The sequence below is a fragment of the Cyprinodon tularosa genome, unplaced genomic scaffold (assembly GCF_016077235.1).
Source record: "Cyprinodon tularosa strain WSP-4 unplaced genomic scaffold, ASM1607723v1 ctg643, whole genome shotgun sequence".
In the NCBI taxonomy this organism is placed as follows: domain Eukaryota; kingdom Metazoa; phylum Chordata; class Actinopteri; order Cyprinodontiformes; family Cyprinodontidae; genus Cyprinodon; species Cyprinodon tularosa.
The window spans coordinates 543,988-564,176 of NW_024039389.1; the positions used below are offsets into that span (position 1 = coordinate 543,988).

General features: G+C 38.6%; 1 protein-coding gene and 1 long non-coding RNA gene across 9 annotated transcripts in view; one reads left to right on the forward strand and one right to left on the reverse strand.

The window, feature by feature from the left end:
- garnl3 (GTPase activating Rap/RanGAP domain like 3) overlaps positions 1 to 20,189 on the forward strand; it is a 112,998-nt gene that overhangs the window by 11,212 nt on the left and 81,597 nt on the right. For 2 of the 7 annotated variants that reach the window (XM_038308678.1, XM_038308675.1), the window contains exon 1: positions 19,058 to 19,417. The exons of 3 other annotated variants lie outside the window; for them this stretch is intronic. In XM_038308678.1, coding sequence (XP_038164606.1) covers positions 19,368 to 19,417 — 50 coding nt within the window. In that variant the 5' untranslated portion in view covers positions 19,058 to 19,367. Of the gene's footprint in view, positions 1 to 19,057; positions 19,418 to 20,189 lie in introns of those variants that run through there. 2 more of the 7 variants (XM_038308674.1, XM_038308679.1) reach the window with 2 other exon arrangements.
- On the reverse strand, positions 12,903 to 19,557 carry LOC119798998. 2 transcript variants are annotated; one of them, XR_005282799.1, is made up of 3 exons: positions 19,441 to 19,557; positions 13,101 to 13,351; positions 12,903 to 13,028 (listed from the first exon to the last, which is right to left on the reverse strand). It is a non-coding gene; the product is annotated as an uncharacterized LOC119798998 (long non-coding RNA). The 2 variants fall into 2 exon arrangements; XR_005282798.1 differs by lacking the exon at positions 19,441 to 19,557 and adding an exon at positions 13,447 to 13,604.

Genomic DNA, 20,189 nt, shown 5'->3' on the forward strand with positions numbered 1-20,189 from the left:
CTTGTTATGTCTATGGTCCTCCTGGGAGGTGATATGTTTGCACAACATGCTACTTATATTTTAGATGCATTAATCAACCCTTTTTGAGAGGTTTGATCAACATCTCCAAAACTCAACCCCCGACCCGTTTGCTGTCTTCTTTGTAATCATTATGATCTTGTTTGTTAACTATACTTCTCCAACTGACCACTTTTGGTCACAGAACAGCTGTTTTTATACTGAGATTGAATGACTAATAAAGAAGCTCCGAGGGCAACTGGTTGATTTGTTTTGTATTCAGTGAAAGAGATTGTGAAATAAAGGGAACTCCACATGTTTTTCTTGTTTTTAGTGATGCCAATAGTTTTTTCACCTATATATCACTTGTTGGTCTATAACAGGGGTAACCGATTAAAAATCAGTGGGTGTGAAAAAAGAAAATCAACCAGTAAAGGTCCGGTGACAGTTTTATGATACACATGATAGATACATATGATAGACATGCAGCAAAGGGCCACAGGTCGGATTCGAATCCCGGGTTGGCCGCGTCGAGGCCCAAGGCTTCCGTACATAGGTCGTTAACTCTGGTCTATAACATAAACATTTTGTAAATTATTGTTGAAGGTGACAAAACATGAGAAATTTCATAGGTTGGAATGCTGTACAAAAGGAGGAAGAAGCAGGGTGGTGCAATACAGAGGAATATTGTCCTTGAAACAATCAACTGCAACAGACAGGAGCACAAACTAGCAACCTCTTCTAACATCTACTACTCTTTATTAATATGTTTCACTTTACATATGCTTGCAAAAAATTTACCAGTAAAACTTTGTGTGCAAAAATTCAGCTGCAAAATTGTGCTTGCAAATGTACCAGCCACCAGCACTGCAACATATCCAATGACTTTAAGCCAATCAAATGCACTCATTTGATCTCACGTCACACAAGTTCTTGTGGCAGAATGCTTCTGCCCCTTAAGGCCAGGGAACACCTGATAATTGTCTAGTGTAGATATTCTTGATATTTCTGTGTTTTAGTTTTTTAATTAAAGCCATAATTTGCAAAGATTTCACAAAGTATCAAAATTATAATTATTATTCAGTTTAGAAGAAGAATACAAAACAAAGTCGACATTAATATGTTTGTCTGGGTTGATCTTGGTGGCTGCCTCAAGATCTGGGTATGGATTTTCACATATTGAGGAAATCCTGGTTTGTTTTTAATTTAGCCCAGTCTGCTCCAAATAGAGAATTACCTATACAGGTTTTTCAGGTCGATGCAGTGATTTTTCCCATTGATTTTTCCATCAATCCCCAACATGTGCTGCCAATTTCTGTGACTCTTTTTGATTAAAAAAAAAAAAATGACATACTGATATTAAATATTTCCCAAGTCTTAATTTAAAGAGACAGTACAGAGTTTTCCAATGATACTACCACATGTGGCTAAAAGATGGAACTGCAGCACACTTCTGCTCATTCTCATAGCTCACGCTTGCATTTGTCACAGTTTTTTTCTCACTTTTTCACCTTACGTGAAGGTATCGGGACTTCTGAGGGTTAAAAAAAATCCATCTTGAATATAATGCTTCAATTGTTTGCTTTGTGGGAACCATTTGGTATGGACATACTTGACATCATATATGAGAACAGCTCAGAAACTTTCACCTTAAGTACATTCAGGGAAAATAGGCTACAGGGAATGTTGTGCTCGTTCATAATAAAAAAGAATGAGTTCGAAGTTCAGTTAATGCAGATGAAAATGACCTAGCTCACCTTGTAGTTCACCTTTTCAAAAAAAAAATCAACTAAGTTCAAAAACCTATAAATGAACTAGTTCGGTTCATGTGGTAAATTAAGCAAAAATCCAACACAATAGAATCCATATTTCACCCTTTAAATGTGTGATCATAACTTATAGAAGGAAATGGAAAATAATCAAAGCAGTCAAGGTATACTGTATTATGCAGTGATACCTTTATATAGCTAAATTACACAGGACTTCAGGACATACAGGAACATTCAGGTTCTACTGAAAAGATCTGTTCCAAAATGCATTTTTATGCTCCTCCTTCAGTAGCAGATATTTTCCAAGATAGCTTAGGTGCTTTAACTCGATGTGTTGCTTTCAATTTAGAGGTTGTGGCTGACATACAAACTTGTTTGTAAAATCATGGTGGGCACCGTTTTTTCTGTTCCAGTCTTCCTTTTTTAGTTCATAAAACTCTGCGAAGTGATCTGCAAAACTGGCATCAGAAATACCAGTAGATGAGTCTGAATCACGCAGAATAGTACTAGCAGTAGACATGCTGGTCTGTCATGCTGTTGGCCGTAATAAGTGCCTTAAAACCTGACATTACCCAACAAAAAGGGTCGATATCAATTGAACGCAAATGTGAGGTGTGTTTGTCGCTCATTATTGTCAGTGAATGTCACTCTTGTTCACCATCATTACTTCAAAACTGATCTGTTCATTTCACCGTTCACTAAACATATGAACATATTCTGTGAACGCCGTTCATTAAACATGTTCATGCACAACAGTGGCTGCAGGCTTATACATGCATTGATTCTGAACTACCGAGATGTTTGTCTGTTCATCAAACGGTGTTTTAGTATTAAAGGGATAAAATAAGGGTGCTTTAAAGATATGTTTTGGTAAAAACTTGCAAAATGTCTCTATAGACAAACAGCAAAATATTTTAACAAATAAAAACAAGAACATTAACAATTAATAGCAAATGGAAGGATTGGCAATGCATGTAGCTTACTGTATGTAATTGGAAGGTATGGTTGTAAGTGCATATGAATCGGAGATACCAGTACAAGGGAATAACATGAATATCTGCCAAAAATCTTCGCTGGGTGGTTTATTGGTCCATTTTAGTTCTGACCTAAATATCATAAAATATCTGCCTAAGGAAAGATTTAATTTTAAGCATCGGTGTGCCTCCTGCCTAGATTGGAATCAACAAATAATTGATTTTACCCAAAGAAAATGAAATGGCTAACTCGGCTCAGACATTGACCTGACAGTGGGGTCACCGTAGACAGGTCCTCGTTATTTCAATGATTTAGATGTTTTGAAAGACGGTGTGGGTAAATATTAACAATTCCACAAGTGAGATGCTGATCAAATCATACCTAAGAGGACTGATAACGAGTCCTGCTTTTTGTTTATTATCTCCATAACAGATTATCTTGGTCCTTATTTGAATTTTTCTCAATGTTTACTAAATTATAGGTGGAAATGCTTTGAAATTATTTTTAATTGCATAATTTCTTTCATTGACAACCTGGCTTTTTGGGGTTGCACTGTTTGTTATGTCCACCATATATTAATTAAATCATTTTCTGCTTCCTCTGACATTTGATGAAACTGCTATGACTTTAGGACTCCTTTAAAACATCCTTTGACATGTTTTTTACCACAAAGAAATATGTACCTGTCATATTATATCACCATAAAACTTTTATATGACTTTCGGTCTCTTTTTTTAAGTCAGTATATCTAATATTATATATCCCTGTAAGAGGTATCCTCACATGCTCAGTGTGCAAATGCTGTTTCTTTCAGACATCCATAAAAGGGGTTAGAAGGGGAAGCTGAAACAGTGTCAACCAGGATGGTTCTTCTCTGCTGAGCCGTACAGCCTGTCCCTCAGTGAGTTCTGGTAAACACTGGACTGTAATCGCTCCCATATGTGGCTGCATAACTAAACACACAGCACACAATGGAGCTCAGCAGGCTAATTGAGATGGAAAAATTGACCTAAATTACATGAAGAAAAATCGCAAAAGAGAAAAAAAGAACCCCTCACTTGATTATAACCCTATGTAGCGTTTTAGTCTTGGAAACATCTGCTTCCATTTAAGACTTTAGGATATGTGTACACATTAAAGTGCACCATACTCTGCTCAAGGACTTTCCTAAAGGATATAAAGAACTGTTTCCCAGTATAGCTGGCTGGAATAAACTCAGTGTAGCTACACCAAAATGTGCATTCCGATTTGGGTTCAGCCAGTTGGAGTTTAGAGACAAGCCACATGGATGGAAATCATGGGGAGATTTTTCTTTTCCTGACAGTTGTAGAACCTTTCTATACATTGATCTGTATTCCAGAGTGAAATTATCAAAAAGTAAGCACTCACAAGATTAGAGTAGAGTGATCAAAATAAGTCGCCTGCAAAGTGTGAAACAAGCACCATCAATCCCATTGTTTCCACCATTTAACTGGTAATCAACGATCCAGGGAAGACAAGAGGAGGAAACAGAGTCTGTAAAGGGTTAATGTTGTGCAATTTTACCCTGTGGTTTTATAGGAGGCTGGGCAAAGCCTTTTGTTGGCTAGAGGGAAAGAAACAGAACAAGAACATGAAAGAAAGAAAGCCACTAAAGAGATATTTGCAGAACTGTAAAGGAATGCATTCTGGGCTGCCTCTGGATGTTATTTTAGTTGTCTGGAGTGCTTAAAGTGCCTCAAAAATTTATTCACACCACATGCAGTGGGATGTTATGCAATTAGGACAAAGGGACAAAGGAACAATCGTATTAGTGGAAGGGAAGTGATGGGTAATTTCAAAGTTTTTTTTAATTTTTTTAAACAAATTAAAATTAAAAAAGTGTGTAAAGTCTTTATGTTCAAAGAGATTTATAATGAAACCTCTAAATGAGAAATGCTCCATTTAAAGTTTGCAAAACATTGAGGATTGGAGTTAAGGTTACACTTCCTACAGTAGATGTTAAATACACTGCTCAAAAAAATGAAAGAAACACTTTGAAAACACATCAGATCTCAATGGGTAAAAAATCATCGTGTTTATTTATATTGATATGGACTGGGTGATGTGTTAGGAACAAAAGGATGCCACATAATTTGATAGAAATTAAAATTATGGCTGAATTATAGGGCTGAATTCAAAGACACCTCAAAAATTAAAGTGAAAAAATGATGCGGCAGGCTAGTCCATTTTGCTGAAATTTCATTGCAGCAACTCAAAATGGTATTCACTAATTTGTATGGCCCCCACGTGCGTGTATGCATGCCTGACAACATCAGGGCATGCTCCTAATGAGACTACGGATGGGGTCCTGGGGTATCTCCTCCCAGATCTGGACCAGGGCATCACTGAGCTGCTGGACAGTCTGAGGCGCAATCTGAATGGGTTGAAACATAATGTCCCAGAGGTGTTCTATTGGATTTAGGTCAGGCGAGCATGCTGCGAATGCTGCCCAGAGAGTCCCAGACGCTGAAGCCTTGAAGAGTGCAGAACTGGCAGGAGATAAGATCCAAACAGATCAAGGGAGGCAGGACTATCCAGAGGACAAAGCAACAGCCGGTATCAAGGACATGCTCAGGATTCAGAACCAGGAGATCAGAATTCTTAAAAGGTTTTGAAGGGAATTCCACACTGGTGTCAGAAAGCAGTTCTAACTTCAGTAAACGGGCAGAATCCAGCAGTCCAAAGACAGGTCGGGCAAACAGATCAGACAGAAAAAGGCAGGCTCAGATGTTGAGAGGCAGAACAGGTCAGGATAACTTTATCAGAAACACTAACTCTCTCACCACCGGAACACTCTCACCACTGATTTGAGAATAATCTGCCCCTGATGACTGGTTAGCATGCTTGTTAAATAGAACCTGAATCAGGTGGATGAGATGAACATAATGAGAAAACGGGCAGAGCTAGACAGGTGAATGAAATGAGTAATTCAGCCAGTCATTGGCACCAAGATCCTGACAGAGCTAGCTCTAAATAGCAGTATGTGGCAATAATTAAATAATAATGTACACAAATACTTTTCTTCCAGCTTGACTCAGCTGAATCTAGTTTCCTTAGAAATATGATAAAATATTTGGTTTCACAACATTTTCTGTGCTGAATTCCCCCTCACCTCTATTGGGGATTCTGTTGATATATTTTCATTGGAAAGTAATTGGAAAGATAATATTTAAGACCAACCAAACAGTATGAATTTCCATTTAGAAGCATTTTGTTTCTTCCATTTCCTAAAAAAGTAGAATTTTTGGAGACAGAAGTTTTCATTCCAATAGCAGTTATGTTATCCTTTGTTTGTCATATAAAAGGTCAATAAAACTTTAAAGATCCTGGTTGAAAAGGTGACTATGAGGGGAGCATGGTTGTGTTGCTTAAATGATATAAAAAGGCTATTTCTTCTTGTGCTGGAAAATACTTTTTTAATATCAGCCCTACTATACCAAGTAGAACACAGTATTTATTTAAGTTTCCAAAGTACTTTAAATGGAAAACTACTTGTCAATAACAAAGCAACTACTCAGATAACTGGTTTAACTAACATGCATTATTTTTACACAGTCTTCATGACCCTGAGATGGTTGACTGGGTCGTTAAATGTTTACATTTAACTGTATGCAGCATGAGCTCAGCAGCCCGATGAGTAACTGAAAGGCTATAATGTTGCAACTGTAAGAGAGGAAACACCCTCTCTGAAATGTGAGTAATTCTGCAAAAAGATGACTGTTTAACACTGACTTTAAAATACCCTCTTTCGCAACAAGATTGTGTTTATTTCCAGATTATTTACACTTTGGTTTAGAAAAATATTTAGAGCTGTTTGCAATCGCTAGATTGTTAATGTGTCAAAAATCACGCATTCAGTGTTTCTGTTTGCACCATAGGTTCAAAATGAAGCAGAAGACGAATTTCTTTGACTGCCTTAAGAAATGGAAGGATGTATTTTAGAGGACTTTGGTTATAAGAGGAACATTGGAAGCAAAAATAACTTCCACTGACCATTGACAGAAAGCTAGAAGTTCCCTGTGGTTTGGGCTTCTTTCTCAGAAAAAAGGAGGGATCCACCCAGATGTAAAAAAAGAAAAAAGAAAAAAAAACTGACTTTAGTGTCACCCATAAATAATTGAGTTATAATGCTGGCTGTTACATTTTGAATATACAGTCACTCTGATGACTAATCCGGCTAATCCTTATTTTTCTCTCTATTTCTCTATTCAGTCTGATCAGTAACCACATATGTCCTGTTTTAACTATAATCTGCCTGTAAAATTGTAAGGTTGTTAAAAATGGCTAAAAAAGCCAGAACATATTTCTAGCAACTTTCTTGTCTTATATGAAATACCCCTTTAACTTTAGCACTAAAAGGACATATAACTGAGCAAATGATACTGATGTTTTGAATTGCAAATAGTTCAGCATAGCAAATGTAAATGTGTTAAGCATTGTAGAATGTTGCAGTACAGTAAACTGTCCCAAATACTTTTTGGTGGGTGGGCAGGCAGAAAATCCAAGATTAGCTGTTTTATCGCTGCTTTACAATTCAGTCTATGCAAGATTTGCGCTTTGACTCAAACCAGAGTTTTGAATTTTTCCACAACGATGGAAAAGAATTGGACACCCCAATAAATATGAAGGTCCTTATTAGAAAAGGGACACACATAAATGTCTAGTTTTTCAAAAATGAAAAATAGCGATTTCACAACAACAAAAATGTATCAATAAAATTGTGTTTTCAGAGGATAAAGGCAGGACATTTTACTTGCATAAACTATTGTGGGGAGTGGCGGCCTAGTGGTTAGGGCATAGAGCTTGGAACCCTGAGGTTCTGAGTTTGAGCCCCACTCCCACAGACTTCCACTCTGGGTGTCTGAGCAAAACCCTTAACCCCCCACTGCTCCCCAGGGGAATGGGTTAACTGCAGAGGCAAATTTCTCCAAAGTGAGATCAATAAAGTTAAATAAAGGACCTTCTTGTAGCTTAAAAAATATAAAAATAGATTAAACTTTATTGATCTCATAATGGCGAAAATGAACTCTGCATTTAACCAAGCCCCTTTGGGTAGCAGTGGGCTGCCACTGTGCAGCGCCCAGGGAGTAATTAGGGCTTAAGGGTCTTGCTCAGAGACCCAGAGTGGCAGTCTTTGGGGGTGGGTTTCAACCTCACAACCTAAGGAAACTAAGCCTTATGCCTTAACCACTAGGGTGCTACTCCCCCGCTTGGTCAAAGTCCCATAACATCGCATTAATCAGATTAAGCCCTGGGCTTTGACTCGACCCAGGACATTTCCTTTTATAGTTTTTGGCCAATCTTTATTTTGGGTCATTGTGTTGCTTGGAGGGCCTACTTCTGCTTCTATTTCAATTAATTTACGGTTTATCTGACATTTTCTTGAGGTTCCCCTCTCAGTTTGTGCCAATTTGTCCATCGGACATCATTCCAGCAGTAGCGGTCTATTGTTTAAAATTAATCTGGAAAACTTAATTCTGGCTTAAATGTTTCAAAGTTAACATTGCACAGCCTCTTTCGGACTGTATAGGCATGTAGTTTCATATCAACAGGAGAACATTGTTTTTAATGTTCTCCATGTGCAGATTCCTTTCTGTAAAACTGTAAAAGCTGAGTTAAGTCCTCTTTGAATCTTTTTCTAGGATCATTAGCCGTTACTGTTTTCCTTCTAGAGGCTTCAGACTGAGCTTTAGTTTAGTTTTGAAAGGGGTGTCTTTTTATGCTGTCTTTAGTTTTTCCGTTTATTATATAACTTAAATGAGTAACTTTTCATTCCATGTGTGCAAAGATATAAGAAAAAAAACAAAGCCCATTTTTGACATGAATGTTTATGCAGAAGAAACTTGAATCTACTTGAAATAAGATTGCGATCAACTGGAGGTTGAACTAAATGTTAATTCTATATATCTAGTCATAAAGCCGCTGGATGAGGCTTTCCTGTCATGATGGGTTCTCAAAAGAGACCCAAATATGCAGAACACCACTAGACGGAAACAGGTGTAAAAGTTTAACAGAGTTTATTGTCACAAAGCACAATGAATACTGGTTCTGGTTCTGGTCCAGGGACACGGGTTCACCGGAGTCTGCGTGGGAAGACAGTTCAGTTAGCGAGGCACTTAGGGATTTGTCTTTATATTGTTTCTGGTTTGTACCTTGAGGGTCCACGTTTAGGCTTTGAGAGGAAGGTTGTTGGAACTGGAGAGAGTTTGGTTCGCAGAGTCCGACAGCTGCTTCAGCGTCTTACTTCTTTGGGTTTGAACAGAGCTAAGCTCAGGGTCTCCAGCTCTTGATCCAAGGCTGCATGGAAGTTCAAAGGCAGGCTTCAGGTTTGGCTCAGAGGGCAGGCTAGGCAGGTTAAGCTCTTCCAGAGCTTCACAGGAGAAAAGACTGGTTTCCTGGAAAACAGAGACAGAGGTTAGAATCCAGCTTGGATTCAAAAGTCAACAAAGTTCTCAGAAGGTTCTAGGCTTAGTGCTAACCAACTGGATCAACACTGCGGCGTTGAGGCAAGTTCTGAAGACAGCTTAAGTAGTGGATCCTCTGATGATGGGATGAGCTGCAGCTGTGAAGGAGGCTCAGCTCAGGAGGATCCACGGCGGACTCTGCTGGAGAAAGGTTGTACTTCTCCAGCTTCCAACAGTTCCTAGCTCTGATGTTCTGTGCTGAGTGAAGTGATGCTACATTAGATGCTGTAATTAAAAATCTAAAACTGATTATTGATTTTGGCAGAAAACGGAAATATTAAATACATTGTGAAATACTGAAAACATGCAATAAAAAGTAGAGAATTACATAGAACTTTACACTGTTTTGGACCCTAACTGTTTTAAAATAAAAAAAAGTCACTTAAAAAACAAGCAGCAATGAGATGGTGTCAGTCCAATAGGCCTTATAAATGGTCATCATTAATTTTTAACGTCAGAACAGATGTAAACATTCAAAGCTACCAATTTCCTAGCAGTGGATATCAAAATTTTCCTCCAGCGTTATGAAACATCAATCAGTTGCATCTAAAAATTAAAAAGTTTGAAATGGACAGTCAAGTTGGGAAGAAGAGCATACAAGTATGGCCAGGGGTACGGCCAGGAATTTAGGGCCATAAAAGACAAGTCATAGACTTTTACACTCTGGCCAGCTAGAGGGGAAAAATCCGGTTGTCAATGTACAAAAATTTGAGTTCTTAAAAAGGGTGTTGACTAAGATCATTAATAAACATTATAAAGTATGCTGAGACAGGAGGAAAAATACAGCAATCATTAATCAAAGACTTTATTAAAGTTAGAGGAAAGCTCTGTGCTGACATCTTTTAGCTTTCTCTCCTTGATTCTTTCCTGAGAAAAGATCACCCGGGGCAAACTTTTCATAACATTTATGTTGAAAAAAAAACTATGAGACGTGACAACAGATTTTGACAGAAACTGTAATCTTACTCAGATCAGAGAAATTGCTTAGGGTTACAGATGGGAGCGCTCACCAACCAGGCTCACATCTCATTGAAGTTACATCACATACTTTTGAGAAATGAGAATACATTCATGGATCCAGCCTTATCAAAATATTACACTTTGTTCTTAGATAAACGACACTGCTCTCATTTCATTCCCAAATCTTTGCCATGTACATAAGGAAGATTACTTTCATCCTGACAGAAGAACTCTCCTAATTAGATAAATTGTTTGGGAAACCATTTGTTTAGACATGTGACAAGCAGGTAATATTAGGGTTTAACAGGCAATACATTTATTGAAGTATCATAGTCATAAATACATCCATGAACCTACCTTTTGTCTACATGTAAGATGCTGCTCCTGCTTTGGCCGTTAACTGGAAAGCCCAGTAACTCTTGCTTTATGGATATAACACCAGCAGTCAATTAGAGCATTGATGCTGAATTTGTAATTAATATTATTTATCATCTTAACAATGTTTGCACTGGCAGACAATGTTTTTTAATGAAAAAAAAACATTCCCAGCCAAAAAACTGAAATATCAAGAAGTGTTGCAGTAGCGTTCAGAGAACCCCCCTTATACACTGAGTTAGGCCTTTTCTACCTTACCCACAAGCAAATATGTGATTAGACAGCATCGCCACAAGGTGGCAGACAGTTCCCATAAAAACAATGCTGTGTTACTGCAGCAAGGTTGGGAGACAAAGGACTTCCTAACAGGTATTAACACACTTATTTTTACAAATAAAATAAAAAAAAAAAACAATAAAGCATGAATTATTGTTTTTCTTCATGGTGGTTTTATAGTTTTGAAATGTTGTGCTTGATGCATTGCTCTCACCTTTCCTCTTGGAGGAGCTTGTTGCATTTTAAACCGCAGCAGGGATGTTCATCTGGAGAACAGGTGGATTTAGTTGCAGGTTTTATTCAGGCTTTTTTTTCTGCCTTACACTTGTTGTAATTTTTCTTCCTGTAGCAGCCTTGTATCCTCTGCTAATACTTACATGAATGCATACGTGGATGTTTAGCTGCAGGAATGAGGACTGAGTGGTGCCCAGAGACTGCCTGAGTGTTATAGACAAAAGGTTAATTCAGCAGATCACATTTAATGAGATCGCCATTATCAATTGCTGCAACCTGACATAGTGACATTTCACAGAGGCCACGTGGTGACTCCCTGGCATTTGAGACTCGCCAGAAACAAACAGGCCAAGGTCTGGATCGAAATCCACCGCCTATGAGTCTGTTTGCCCTGTTGGACAACACGTGAGGGGAATACAGGTGGCTGCTTACCAGAAAAATGATGTCTGTTGAATGTTTGAAAGGGGAAGCAGTGGTTTAATGTGATCTTCCTGAGCCACATCACAGCAGAAATACTGTCTAACACAATGCTGTAGGAAAATGAGAACTCCTATTATGACTTTTTCCTACTGGTAGTTCCACTTATAACAAAAGAGACCCATCATGGTAGGTGTGTTTGATTTGCATATTGGATCACGGCATGGGTGGTAGATAACAGTTCCGCTGTTATAGCTTCTTGTCTACTTTGCATAATACACTGTGCATAGGATTTATTCAATTCTTATTTGTGTTTTATATCTGCTTACAACTACAAAACAAGAAATATTAGCAAATATATATTATTTAAGCCAGGCAGGTTGCAAGCATGGGAAAGGTGAACTTTCTTCATCTGGGACCCGAGAGGCACCTGTCCAAAAGGAAGGCGCCTTAACTCATAGGGATTATCGCACTTTTGAATCAAGAGCTCCTGATCCATTTCATGCAGATTCAGGCACTTTGGGCGCCAAAGCCGTGACTGACTGCTCACACAGTTATCCTAACTGAGATCCACAGCCTCACATCCACGCTGTGGACACACGGACTGTAAACCCACACGCTGTAATGCCTACACCTACGTTTAAATCCTCGCCTTTGAAGTTTAATTTGTCTGGGGAGCAGAGAGCCTGGGATAGTTTAGCTCTGCCAGGCTCCACGCAGCGGAAGATTTACAGCTTATTGTGTGCTTCCAAATCAATACTGACAAATCTCAACTGACAAAAAAAGGAAAAGGGTTGGGGGGGGGTCATTTAGCAGAGCAAAGGTAATTAAAGCCATGTATACAAATTGAATCTACCGTTTTGGACATTCTGGGGTGGAACGGCAGATTTAGCAAATTTGGGGCCCTAGGCAAAGACAGACAGGGGGCCCTCTGAATTGAGAAAACACAAAACAGACCCATTATACAGATACAGAAATTTTAATAGAATAGACATACATTGTTTGTTGTACATTTTGCCCTTCTCCTCTTGTCCCTTTTCTTGTTGTTTTCCTCTCTATGTTTTGTTCTTAGTTTTCATGCTCTCTTTTTTCCAAGCTCCAGGCTCACTTAGCTGATTGCTCCTTCCTGTGTTTCCAAAAAGGTGACGCCAAAACTAAATAAAGCAGTCCTTGTTTTCACTGTAGACAAGCAATGATCTGCTTATTTGTTCTCCATTTTTCATTTGTATGAAATAATAGCTGCATGAATCATGAAAGCAAGATAGAGGAGAGCAGGAGGCGGGGTTACCAATCTACTTGCTCAGGAGAGCAGAGTTCTGTGCTTTAATATGTTGTCGCCAAAGTCTCCAGTAGCTAGTATTGTCATGTTGGGATTCAAGTTTCTAACCCACATGCAGAACACCCAGGAGTCAGAGTAAAGTTTAACAATTTATTAAAAGGTTTGCACAAGGTTGTTTCACAGATTCTGGAATCAATGATAAACTCAAGGTTAGATGACAGATGCTGGAATCACATCCGGGACTGGTCACACAATGGCTCTCTGCAGAGAGGGACAGTTAGGTTAGCCAGGCAGCTAATGATCAGGTAGCTGAGAGAATGTGCAGATCTGTACCTGTTCAGAGATTCAGGCTGAGCGGTAGAGGGAGGGAACCAGGAGGGTCTAGAGACTGAACGTTGGCAGAGGGCTTGGAAGCGACAGAACTTAGCTTCAGGCTGTGAGTGTTAAGGGCTCCTTCAAGTTGCTTCTTGAGGGATGGCTGACAGATCCAGACAGTTTGATCTTCAGGTCTGTTACTGAGAGCAGGCAGGCAGGTTTCAGTTGAGTAGCTCTTCCAGAGCTCCAGGATCTCAGTCAGGTTCTTCCTAGGAAGCAGAGAGGACAGAAAACCGGTTAGGTTCAAGTCAGGGTTTCTGGGAGTCAGAGAATCAGACAGGCTGGTTGGCTCAGGTTTGCTAACCGTAACTAGCTTAACACTCTGGCGCTGAAGAGTAGTTCTGCCACTGCTTATATGCTGCTCCTCCTGATGAGCAAAACAGCCGCAGGTCTGGTAGTCAGCTTCAGCTCCAGGAGACGTAGGGCGCCCTCTGCTGGAGAAAGGTGGGGAGATCTCCAGATCCCAACAAGTATTTCCTAATGGTAAACCCCCCCCACCCCCCACCCCCCGTTTTTAGGGTATTATGAAAATGTAAGAAATACCTGTTTGTTTGTTTTTTACTTTACACCAATGCCAGTTTTTTTTTTTTTTTTTTTTTTTTTTTTTCTGAAATCCTACACTGTATTGAAGGCCAGTCTTCAGTAGGGGTGTGCAAAATAATCGTGATGATGATGCATCGTGATTCTAATTTTCGTGATCTACTGAATCGATTCTTGATGCCAAGAATCGATTATTAATTTTAAAAAATGAATAAATAAAATTGCATGAATGGTTGGCGAACATCAGCCAAAAACAAGTGCAATACCACTTCCAGTCCAGTAGATGTCGCTGCAAATGTGTTGACGCACGCTGCCTTGTGTCACAAGCATTTTCGGCCGTGGGATACTGTGCCGAGTCATTCAAAAACAAAACATGGAGGAGAAAATATGGCAATGCATCGCAATAATTCAAGTATCGTGATGCATCGTGATAGAATCGCATCGTGGCCTGTGAATCGTGATTCGAATCGAATCGTGACTTCTTTGGCAATACCCACCCCTAGTCTTCAGTGGTCTTGCAGACATCTGTGACCTTCATACTTTTCAGTGTGACCTACCACTTTCGCTGTAACTGTTGAAATCTACTTAAAAACAACAACAACAACAAATTCACTATGATATTTATTATTTAACTGTAATATCATTTGCCTCATGGTGGTAGTTGGGTAGCTCTTGAACATCTCGGGCAGTTTTTCTTCATCTGTGAGTAACATCAGGCTTACATAGATAAAACCTCAGACTTTTAAATAAAAACAACTCCAAACACACAAACCTAACTTTTCTGTGAATGGATCATGAAAACCACAAAAACATAAGGCTTGTAGAATGACCTTCCTCAAAGCCAGGCCTCCTCCTTTTTAAAATTCATAGAATATGCCTAAAGGTTATGAAAATGAGACGGTGTGGTTCCCTACTGGTTAGGGCATTGCGCTTGGAATCCAGAGGTTCTGAGTTCAAGCCCCACTCGCACGGATTGACACTTTGGGACCCTTAACCCCACACTGCTCCCGATGCACCACACAATGTCAGCACACTGCTCCCCAAAGGGATGGGTTAAAATGCAAAGTTAAATCTCATTGTTCTGTACTTTTGACAGAGTAATGACAATAAAAGCTGACAAAAATAAAAATAAATATTCAACGAGAATGGTTAAATACTTATCCAGGACAACTAAAACAATGTGGTATCTCTACACCTTGTTGACTAATCTCGGTGGGCTGTTAAGAATATATTAGACCAGGGATTTACAGAAAATCTACTGTAACACCTACAAATATTATTTTCAGGATAAGCACATTTATCCTTCTAAATGTACCTTTAAATACATAAAGGATGTCACATTCATAATATTCTTACTCTTTATGTGAGGAGGATAACCTTTTGGGCATATACAGCTAGGTTTTGCAGAGGAAGTCCTCTAACTTCCCTTGTGAAGGACTAAGTTCTCGTTCAAAAGAGGCAGATGACCTCATGCAAAGTGCAGGAGTCTGTGTTTCATAGTAGAGTGTGTATGAACCACTTGTTGGTGGTGCTGTCTCTGGGCACTAATTCGTATTCGGGGGGGAGGAGTTCAGGTGTCTCAGTTTGGACTCCTGTAACTTTATCCTAATGCAAGCTCCAGTTACCCTTAAAGACTCTTTTTTTTTTTTTTTTTTTTGCCAATCCCTCAGCTGCGATTCTAAAATGCTCTATTTTTAGATAAATAAAAATAAAACGGAAAAATGTCAGGCGTGGTTGTAGCTTGAGGTGTTTTCCCTGCGGTGGTGGGAGCCCACAGAGGGGCGTTTCTGCAGATCTGAAATTAATGAGCAGCTGAGGGCTGTGCAGCCAAGGCAAAGCATTCCTGCACTCTTTTATGTTTTCTTTATATATGAAGCCTGATCTGCTTAGACAGGCTGTGGCTGCACCATAATGAGGGTATCAGATTTACCTGAGCTCAGGTTTCAGCTGCTGTAATTGAGAGCGCGAGTGGTGTCAAAAAGGGAGACGGCATAGAATGAGGACTTAAAATCTACCCTGACATGTTTTTTGTTCCCCCATCCTCTGCTTTCTTTAAATGTCCTCCGCTTTCCAGATGCTTTCCTTATTGTTATTACACACCGACAAAAGAAAAGACATTTCAATTTATTCTAGTGGGCGTTAAGGAGTTTAATTTTTTTGTAATTTCTGTAATACTTTTTCTTTTTGTCACATTGCACCTATTTAGCAGGGCAACACTATCAGGGGAAATAAAAGAGAGAAATTTATAACAGAAAGTAATTTCGGAACACATTGTTCAGGTTCATTTACGCTCTGATGCTTTTACAAAAGGATTTTGTTCATATCAAGGAGCAATTAAATCAACCAAAATCTGTTTCAGTTTGGGAAGGGTTTTTTTTATTTCTTTACAGAAGATTAATTTTTTTACTGTAGCCCCACCAAAAATAAATTAACTTATTCATTATTTTAAGTAGTTGATCCAAACCCTTTTCTTTTAAAAAAGAAAGACGCATTACCAAGTTTCCTTATATCAGTTTGTGTATGTGTATGGACATATTTGGTTGTGTTTAAATGCGTTAATGGTTGGCTTAAGTATTTCCTAACTTTGCTGCCTTTTAGTAATTTGACATGGTGATTCTTATTTTTCAAATTTTTCACTTCTTTGTGTCTCTATGAACATGCTTGCTTCATAATTGCCCTTTAGAGATAAAGATAATTTTATTGAAATAAACTGAACTGTGAGTTTATTCATGCTACGGGATTATAATTTATTATTGTTTACATAAAGATAAAATTAACAACCAGCTACTGATACATTAATGTATCAATCAGTCTTTTTATATACAACAGAAATAATTGTATAACATCTAAACCCTTTATTTTATGATTTTTATTGTTAAGTTTTTAACCTTATAAAGGTTAGGCTAGAAATATAACCTGTTTTCTTTTCAAGTTTGCTTTGAAGATGCCTAAATATCTACCAGTTTCAGCTCTAGAGCAACTGGAATATGGAAAGAAAATACTAGTTTGCAAACAAAAAGAAAAGACAGGTTACCATTTTTTTTCTAAAGTCACATTTTTTATAGCCTGGATTACTACAGAAAAGTGAACTAAAATGCAGTTATGTACTTTTGATGTGCATCACATCAGTTACTTTTGATATGGCTAAATGGAAACCAGGAAGTTCTGTACAGACAGATGAAGGGGCAGAGTATCGTGCATCAAGCACAATAACAGAAGGAGGTTGGTTGAGGACCCAAATGAAGAGATTAGGGAGGCAGAGATGAGTTCTAGTAGGTTAAATGAAATCAAAAGGGCAACAGAAAAAAAAATAATCCAAGGAGAAAATACTAGAAACCAAAAACCAGGGGAAAACAAATATGGGGAGCCATGCAACGACAAGAACCCAGCATTGAGGAACTGCACAGGGAGCTTGTATATGGGAGACAAAAGAAAGACGGTGGTAATCAGCTGATATGGAGCAGGTGTGGATAGAAGTAACTAGAAGGGAGCAAGGGGAAAGGAGACAGGCACAAGGGGGCAACAGAGAGTAACTCAAGACTGCTTAAATATAACACAAAATGGAAACTAAACCAATTATCAACTAAACAGATGGCATAGATAACTGAAAACTCAAAGTCCAAAAGGGGAAAACCATAACATGGCAAAACAGATGAGAGTCATTCCCCTATAATTCTCCAGCTTTGAAAAAACCTTCTCAAGATCAGAAGTTTTCAGTGCCAGCATACGGTTCTCTGGTCTGGTTCGGGATGGATTCACACCGATGTGATCCACTACAGAAAACACTCTGCCACTTCAAGGTTTGGTGTAAAAGACTATATGTCAAAATCTAAAGTCATCTGATCAGCATCATATTAACTAATGCTAGCTCACCGCTTTGTTCTTGTGGCTGTTGTGACATCATCATTAAAAATATACAGACTCTGGAACATTTTTCTTATAATCAGTGCACTTTTTTTAGACAGTTTCTTTTTTTATCATGTAATGAAACTCGTTATGCTGTCATATCTGTGTTTTTTCTTTGTCAGGGTAAATCTGCTAGTTGTAGAAATAGTCCACTTGATAGTATCTTTCAGTTTCAGTTCAGTGCTTCAGAGGAAATGTTTTAATTAGGACTGAAAGAGTTAATCAGATTAATCAATTAATCATCAACTAATTTAGTAATTGATAAATCATTAACTGGAGTATAGAGACTTTAGCTCCCAGAGCAATCATCTTAGAGCAGTAACTATACCAGAATTGTAAAAAAATAAACATTTTGCATTTAGGATGTTTGTCCATCAATATGCCCTATCCTGAACTCCTTAAGTGGAAAAGTTTTAGCTTCACCTGGCCTAAATTCTGCAACAACGCTTCAATTAACCTTTTCCAATTGATTAATTGATTACCAAAAAGATTTTTAGTTGTAGCCTTAGTTCTAACTACATTGCAAGAACGGGTCAACCTAAAAGCAGAATTTGATTTGGGAGCCAATTCACCTCATCAGCTACCATATCATTGTTAACAACTTTTCTGAATTTGCCAATATGTGATCACATGTGCCTTGTCATTTCACAGAACTATTACAAATACCAAACCATTAATGGTTCATGCTCTTAACAACATTTACGTAAGAAGTTTCTTTAAAGTGGACACCTATTAGGGCTGCTAAATGGTGAGATGACAATGTTATTTTATATTTTCTTCTTTCCTTTCTTCCTCACCTGTACTTCTGACACTTTGTGACAGGTAGCCATTTTAGCAGTTTAATTCATGTTTGGTGTAAAGGCCTGCTACAGCAAGACATCCCAAATGGCTTATTATGACATAAGCTTAAAGAATGCACGTTCATAACACTTGGAATATGTTAAACAACAATCAATCATTTCTGACATGAATATTGCACACACTTAACATAATGATATATCTAGACTTTTTAAAGCTGTCCAAGGTGCTGATGTTTCATCTTTCCAACATACAGTTAAACCCAGATTTTTGGATCTTATTTTAAATTTTTATTTTATTTAAAAAACATGAGGTTATTCCTTGGTGTAATCAAAATTCCTGCTTCTATTTTCTCCATACCTTACCTTTGCAGATTTGGTTGTTTGGTAATGATTCTATGGGGATCCTTAGCAGCATAGGCACTTTTTGATTTTAAGCAAGACATGCCAAACTTAAACAGATGTGGATGATTGATCAGCACTATATACGATAATAAAATCATGTAAAAATATGCTTCCATTAATTTTGCAGGCTTTGGGCCCCCCGCTGCTCCCTGCTCCATATCCCCTACAATCCTTCCCATAATTGATGGTGATGTAACAGCTGCAAATAAGAAAGAAATAAACCCCCTCTGAATGCTGCTCTTTGGTCTGCAGAGCCTGCGGCACATCCTCCTAACTAAGCGCAGGGAAATGCAATAAAAAATAGAAAGAAACGGTGGGGACTTGAAATGCACCATACATGAGAGAGAGAGAGGGAGGTAGAGATAGATCAGCAAACACACAGCTCCCAGGACAAAGTGGTTCCGCTTCATCCTCTCAGCAGGGAGAGAAGAGTGGTGCCCAGAGGACAACCAGCCGGGGATCAGCTGTTTCCTCTGGAGTTCGTAGCAGCGATGTTCCTGCGCTCTTAGGAGAAAACTAAAGGCACCGGGTTTGCTTGCTGTCGCCTCGTCCGCTGGACCTCGCATCGCATGGGGACATGAATAGCGTGGACCCAGCCTCTAACAAACTGTTGACTTTCAATCAGCGGTAAAAAAAACAAACTCCTTCACCTGTATGAATGAATGCATGTCCGTGATCATCTGTTGAATGCTTGCGCTCCTGTCTGTCGTTTCTGTCATATTCCTGCAGCTTGTTGCGCAGCGCAGCGCAGTTTAGGCAAACCTGGACACCTGCTCCAGTGTGTTTACGCAAATATGAGTTACAATAGCTGATTATATTTAGTGGAAGTTTGGGTGTTTCTTTTTTTTTTTTTTGTATTTGAAGGATATTTAGTTGCTTGTTTATGTATGGATAACTCTGCGTTATCACCGCGTAATTAGTCTGTTAATTGCTCCATATCTCTGGTGTCATGCTTTCTTCCACAGCAAATCAGATTTTTTTTTTTTTTTTTTTTGCAAACAATATATTGCTATGTGGAGAAAAGAAATATAAATTATTCATGAAATGCTTTTCAGTTACACTGTGGGGAGGGAGAGAATAACACATGTGGTCGCAATGATCTAAATGAGCAGCTTGATTCTGCTTCAGTCCAAGGTTAGGTCCAGCTTTTTATACTGGGAGAGCTGAAGGCTCCACAGCAGCTCTTTTTACTTCTACATACAAAAAAACTGGATAAAAGTCAACTGACAGGCTGGGCCACTTCTTTTCCTTCCTTGAAGAGGTTGTTAAGGATCATTTCTGTGGTTCTGTTTATTTAAAACGGAAAAGTAAAAGCTATCCATCCTGCACCTAAAGTAACCTGTTGATTATTAGTTATAAACCATAATTAATGTAATAAGGTTAGAGCAATTAGATTTCT